The sequence below is a fragment of the Pezoporus occidentalis genome, unplaced genomic scaffold (genome assembly GCF_034315485.1).
Source record: "Pezoporus occidentalis ecotype Australia unplaced genomic scaffold, CSIRO_AGI_Poc_V1 ctg63, whole genome shotgun sequence".
Lineage (NCBI taxonomy): Eukaryota > Metazoa > Chordata > Aves > Psittaciformes > Psittacidae > Pezoporus > Pezoporus occidentalis.
The window spans coordinates 8,050,612-8,056,714 of record NW_026915977.1 but is presented as its reverse complement, the minus strand read 5'-3'; the positions used below and the strand labels follow the sequence as shown (position 1 = coordinate 8,056,714).

The 6,103-nt window shown below is 54.4% G+C and overlaps 1 protein-coding gene across 1 annotated transcript; it reads left to right on the top strand.

Annotated features, from left to right (window-relative positions):
• Positions 1–474: 474 nt before the first annotated feature.
• ASB12 (ankyrin repeat and SOCS box containing 12) lies at positions 475–4,751 on the top strand. The gene is made up of 3 exons (XM_062640095.1): positions 475–791; positions 2,901–3,752; positions 4,528–4,751. Exons 2-3 carry the CDS (start codon positions 2,957–2,959, stop codon positions 4,659–4,661), a joined length of 930 nt encoding a protein of 309 aa, XP_062496079.1. The 5' UTR covers positions 475–791; positions 2,901–2,956; the 3' UTR covers positions 4,662–4,751.
• The last annotated feature ends 1,352 nt before the right edge of the window (positions 4,752–6,103 follow it).

Sequence of the window (6,103 nt, the reverse complement as noted above, 5' to 3'; positions counted from 1 at the left end):
AAGTTCGGAAGAGTTTACAGGGAACTGGATAAAGTAGGATTGCACTTACCAGCTGACAGCTTTTGATAAGGCAGCCCCGCTACTGCTCCCTGTAGTTTTGTTTGCCCCTGTGAAGCTTTCTGCCTTGCTGTGTGCTGCTGAATTTCATGAAGCCAAAGCAGGGGTTGGTTCTGGCAGGTGGAGCTGGGGGGGGGGAAGCCTGAGGAGCAGCTTGGGTGAGGAATCTGGACCCTCCTCAGTGCCTTTTGTCCTCCCTATGTTTAATAAACAACTCTGGTTGTTGTAAATGGTTGTTTGCATGGCTCTGGAAGTGGAAAAGGCAGTTGGGCGATGGGTTAAGGGAGAATAAATAGGGACGATTGGCGGTGACCATGGTAAGCGGAGGCTGATGGTGCAGCAGGGAGTCAGACCACCGGTACCCTGTGATTCCTGCAAGGGAAGGGTGGAACAAACACTTGGTGTGTGCTCAGAGGGGTCGAGCAGCCCCAGCACCTGTCCCAGCCCCCCCACCTCGCTGCCCCTCTCTATATTTACCCAGGGGGAGCTTTCCAAGAATGGAAGTGGTAAGATAAAACCCCCGAGGGGCTAAAATTAGCCCCTGCGCCCTGGCCCGTCTGCCCGCGGTGGCATTTCAGCTGTGAGCTCCACAGCCTGTGCCGCTCCGGCCGCACAGAGGCAACGTCCACCCCATCACAGCAGGATCCTCTCTCTTCTCTTCTTGTTGAAACCAAGGGAGGACCTGGCCATGGGACCACCGCTGCCCCACTAACCCTGGCTCTGAGCATCACCAGGTAAGGCACCAGCGTAACGCTGCCCAGGCAGCATCGGGCAGTCAGAGGTAACTGGGAACCAGCTGTAAATTGTGTGTTCTCTGTCACCTTCGGCTCCAGTCAGAACCTCTTTTTGGGGTGTCTGAAGATGCACAGCTTCCATCCTGTCAGCTCAGTTTGAGCTCTTCTGGTTGAGGAGCAGCTGTGAGCTCCCCATGTGAACACTTATACTGTCAAAGTGACATCCCTTTGGAAATGTGTGTTCTGTGGAGTTATTACTTTTCTAGTCTGTTTCCCTTGGGAATAAAGCTGGGCCTTCTTTTTGAATTGAATCTGCACTAAACCGCTGACTCCATTAGCCACGCTGGTGAGGGGGTCCAAAACTCCAGAGCTTGTTATATTATAGAACCATAGAATGGTTTGTGTTGGAAGGGACCTTAAAGCTCACCCAGTTCCAAACCTCTGTAAGGGATGGGGCAGCCACAGCTTCTCTGGGCACCCTGTGCCAGCGCCTCAGCACCCTTGCAGGGAAGAGCTTCTGCCTAAGAGCTCATCTCCATCTCCCCTCTGTCAGGTTAAAGCCATTCCCCTTGTCCTGTCCCTACAGGCCCTTGTCCAAAGCCCCTCTCCAGCTTTCCTGGAGCCCCTTTAGGCATTGGCGCTGCTCTAAGGTCTCCCCTTAAGGAGCCTTCTCTTCTCCAGCCCAGCTCTCTCAGTCTGGCTCCAGAGCAGAGCTGCTGCAGCCCTCACAGCATCTCCGTGGCCTCCTCTGGACTCACTCCAGCAGCATGTCTAATGAGTAATAGTAACATTATAATTCCTATATACCTTGTCTGGGTTAGTGCAACCAGTGGAAGCGCAGCAGAGCTCTGCTGTCACTTGCTGTCCTTACACTTAACCCATTTGAACAAGTGTGGCCTCGTGCTGGGGCTCCTCTGAGCCTGCACGGCTCGCCTGGGCAGGCAGATGCAGGCCAAGCCTCCTGTGGCTGCTCCATTTGCAGAAAGAGGCTGATTGCTCAGTGCAGCTCCTTGCCTCACCTGGGGCAGGATCAGAGCTGCCTGGGGACACCCAGCTCTGCTGCTGCTGCTGCTCCCCAGGGAAACCCGAGCTGTGACCCGAGGGGTGAGGAATTCCAGTGCCCTTCCCGGCGACGGCACTTCTAGCTGCTCAGGTGCCGGCCTGGCCATTGCATTCCTCTCCCTGCTGCTGCCCGGCCATGGTGAGGCTGGATCCTGTGTCCTGGAGATGTGTTGGGGTCCAGTCCCAGCTGTGCTGTGACCAGCTCAGTGTCCCCTCACCTTCCATTGCCCCACTGCAGAAATCACAGAACCCAAGACTGGCTTTGCTTGAAGGGACTTTAAAGCTCATCCAGTTCCAAACCCCTGACCTGGGGTGTTTCCACTAGAGCAGGTTGCTCCAAGCCCCACCAGCCTGCCCTTGAACACTTGCAGCCCAGCTCAAGCAGACAGGAGAGAGCAGGGGGTTTGCTAACTCCAAACATCAGCATAGCTTCGGGAAGGGTGATGCTCAAAGTCCTTTAACTGGCCACCATTGTATTCACCTCATCTGTTTGGAAATGCAACCCCTTTGAAAGTGGCAGGGTGTGAAGTCCTTGCAATGCTGACAGTACAGCATTAAATGATTATAAAGATAATAAAGTAAAAGCCTGGGGGCTCCACAGGCAGCATCTCAACTGCAACACCAGATTCAGGTATCTCAGCATGTTCTCAATCGCAGCATTTTAAGGGAGGTGGCCCATATATGTGCTACAACAGTGACCTTTGCCTTAGCTCTTCAGCATGGATTTCTTCACCCATGGATGCAGGGCCATAAGCATGTCAGCAGCCTCACAACCCAATATTATTTGTCTTTTTGAATCATAGAATCATTTAGGTTGGAAAAGACCTTTAGGATCATCAAGTCCAACCATTCCCCAGCACTGTCAAGGCCACCACTCGCCCATGTCACTGAGGGCCTTGTCTCCATGGTACGTGAACACTTCCAGGGATGGTGATGACTTTTTGGGAAGAAATGGAGAGTCCTCCTGAATTTGCTGTTCAAAACACTACAACAAAAGGGTGGTGCTGGTTCTAACCCAGTGGTGGTGCTTTTGTTGTCGTCCCACAGATCTGTGGCTTTTCCCTTTATGATGAAAGTGGCACACAGGAGGCAGACCAACGAAAATGAGCCTCATGGACATCACCAAAATGTTCTCCATGCTCCAGCCCAAAGAAGATGAAGACGACGACAACAACGCTGAAAGCGAGGAGCTGAACCGAGCGGTAGCAGAGGACAACCACCAAACCCTGGAGAACCTCTTATGGCAGGACAGGTACAAGAGGGTCATCAACCGCCAGAGCGGCTGGGGCATCCCCAGCACGCCGCTGCGCCTGGCTGCCACGCGGGGCTGTGCCCGGAGCATCAGGGTGCTCTTGGCACACGGGGCAGAGGTGGACAGCCTGGATGTGAAGGCTCAGACCCCGCTCTTCATCGCGGTCAGCAATGGCCACCGGGAGTGCGTGAAGGTCCTGCTGGAGGCAGGGGCCAGCCCCTGCGGCAGCATCTACAACAACTGTTCCCCGCTGCTCATCGCCGCGCGGGACGGGAACGTGGACATCCTGCAGCAGCTCCTGGACCACGGTGCGGAAACCAACGTTCAGGCCAGGCTGCCCCAGTGGGTAGCCAACTCGGTGGCTTGCTCCGGTCCCCTCTACCTGGCTGCTGCATATGGGCATCTGGAGTGCTTCAAGAGGCTGCTGCTTTATGGGGCTGATCCCAACTATAACTGCACCGAGGAGAGTGTGATCGCCCACATCAAGGAGCCCAAGACTCTGCTGGAAACCTGCCTGAGGCATGGCTGCAGGAGTGAGTTCATCAAACTGCTCATTGACTTTGGAGCCAACGTGTACTTGCCCAACATCATGGTATATGAGGCCACACCACGCAATGAGAGCATGGAGCTGCTGCTGCAGGCAAGAGGTAATTGTGAGCGTGACCCCGGGGCTGGAAATGAGGATTCATTCTCCATCTGGGTGCATGTTGCTTCAGATCCCCCTTCCCTTCACCTGTGCTTCCCACCAGCCTTACCCAGGCTTTCCCACAAGCATCAACTCCCTTTGCAGCATCACTTGACTTGCCTGGGTCTCTCAAACTCTGCAGTGTTATCACTGTTTTACTCTGAATTCTTATTCCTCCCTGTTCCTCAATGGTTGATGTGCTCAGGCTGAAAGATTAAGTCACCAACTGTGAACAGAGCAAGAGAAGGACATCACAAGTCCTGGAGAACAGGTCTACCACCGGTGACTGGGTGGCTTTGCTACATGCGCTACTGCATGCCAAGGCCTCACCACCCTCATCTGTTGAGTTAGAGGCTGCTTTTCACCATTCCCCTCCTTTCTGCTGTTCAGCTTTGGTCTTCCTGTACTGCCTATGTCCAGAAAAAATGCACTTAGGTCTGTGTGAGGGTGGAAGATTCCATCTTTGTGTGCCTGGCTCCCATAAAACACACGCTGCAGAGCTTGAGGCTCAATCCAAGGTGTAAGCCCATATAGCTCTAGCAAAGACATTGCTTTTCATTAATTTATTGAATTAGTATTAATTATTATTGTTGTTGGCATTATAATTTTCATTATCACTGCCATTATTATTATTTTATTATCCTTTGCTTAGGATCATGACTGTGTTGGAGGGGAGTGGGGTTGTGTGTCCTGAAGGTAACCATCTGCCTCCTTTTTCCCTCCCTCTCCTTTCACAGCTCATCCCAAATCCTTGATGGCTCAGTCCCGGCTGGCCCTGAGGCGCTTCCTAAAGCCAGCTGCCCACCTCCATGCCCTTGGCAAACTGGAGATCCCAACGGCCCTGGCAAACTACCTCCAACACCAGCCATGACACACAGGCCAGTGCGAGGGACGCCTGCCCTGTATGTGTGCTGAGCACCCACATTAAAAGCTGCTGTGACACCTGCTCAGTGTGCAGCCACCTGAATTTGTCATCACAGAGTCATTTCTGCTTATGAGATGTCTCCAAAAAGCAGTGCCCAGGCAAAAAGATGGGAAGGAAAGAGCGGGAGAAAACAGAGACATGAGCTCCTGGTCTGCATCAGGGTGATGGTAAAGCAGGGTCTGGTTTAGCTGGGTTTGACTCTAAACCCTCTGCACTGAAGGGTTTTACATCTCTAGTTGATACTGGTTGGAGAAGGGGGTGGGAAAAGGTGTGCAAAGTGGAGTGAGGTGAGTAAAGGCTGCTTTTACCTCCTTTCCTCCTGGGTAAGAGTGGGATGGAGGGAGGCACCATCAGGCTTTATGACCTCAGCTGCTTCTAAACCCCCTTTCCCAGAGGTTTTGGAGTGCCTCTGTTCAGCAGCCTGGCAAGCACTGAAGGAATCCTGGACCTGGCCCAGCCCATCACTGTGCCTGTGTGCTCTGGACCTCAGGGCACAGTCAGTGAAAAGCCCAGGGGCTGGGATAAGACCCAGAGGCCAGAGTTGTTCCCAGAGGCCCCAGCTCTGTCTCTAAACATCATGGGTTCATGTCATGGCCGAGGGTTTTTTGGGGTTGGGCAGGGGCTGTTTTTTAATTAAAAATGTTTTTATTAAACTATTGTGACCTGATTCATAAAATATCTCTTAATCAAAGAACCCAGCATCCTTTGGAAGGGAATTTCAGGCTGGAGCAGGGCATCCAGGCAGGGATGCTGCCCACCAGTTACTCCCACTTTCCATGGTTCTCTCCGTCATTCCAGCTCTCCTAACGAGCAATGGGGACAACGCTTGGACATCAGCAATTGCCCTCACTGCCGGGAGGAGCTTTGCTGGCTCTTCCTGCTGCAGGGAGTTGATGGATAAACCACACCGCTCTGGACAGCGTTTTGGGATGGAGCAGAATGCAGATGGCTGAGCCCGTGCAGCCCTAGCTGCATCCCACATGGAAGCGCTGTCAGGGCAGAGGCACATGGCCTTCAGGAGCTTTGAGGATTGCTCTCTGCAGAGCACAGGCACGTTTCTCCCTGATGTACGGGCATGGGAGGAGCTGAGGGTGTCTCCTGTGCTCGGGGTGTCCACGCTGCCACTCCCGTGTTGGGCCTGTGTGTGGCTGCAGGGACACGTGGAGCTCTGCTGGAGGAAGGAGGTGTCTGCGCTGCCGGGCTGCTGGGCTGGGGCTGTGCGGTGGGCGCTGTGAGCAGGGGCCGGGCGCTGCGCTGCGAGCTGGGTGTGCGGGGATGGGTGCGCCGGGGCGGGCGTTAGGACCCGGTGCCACCCGCTGCCCCGCTGACGTCAGGGAGGCCCCGCCCTCGCCGTGACGCAGGCCCCGCCCCTCCGGCCGCGCCGGGCG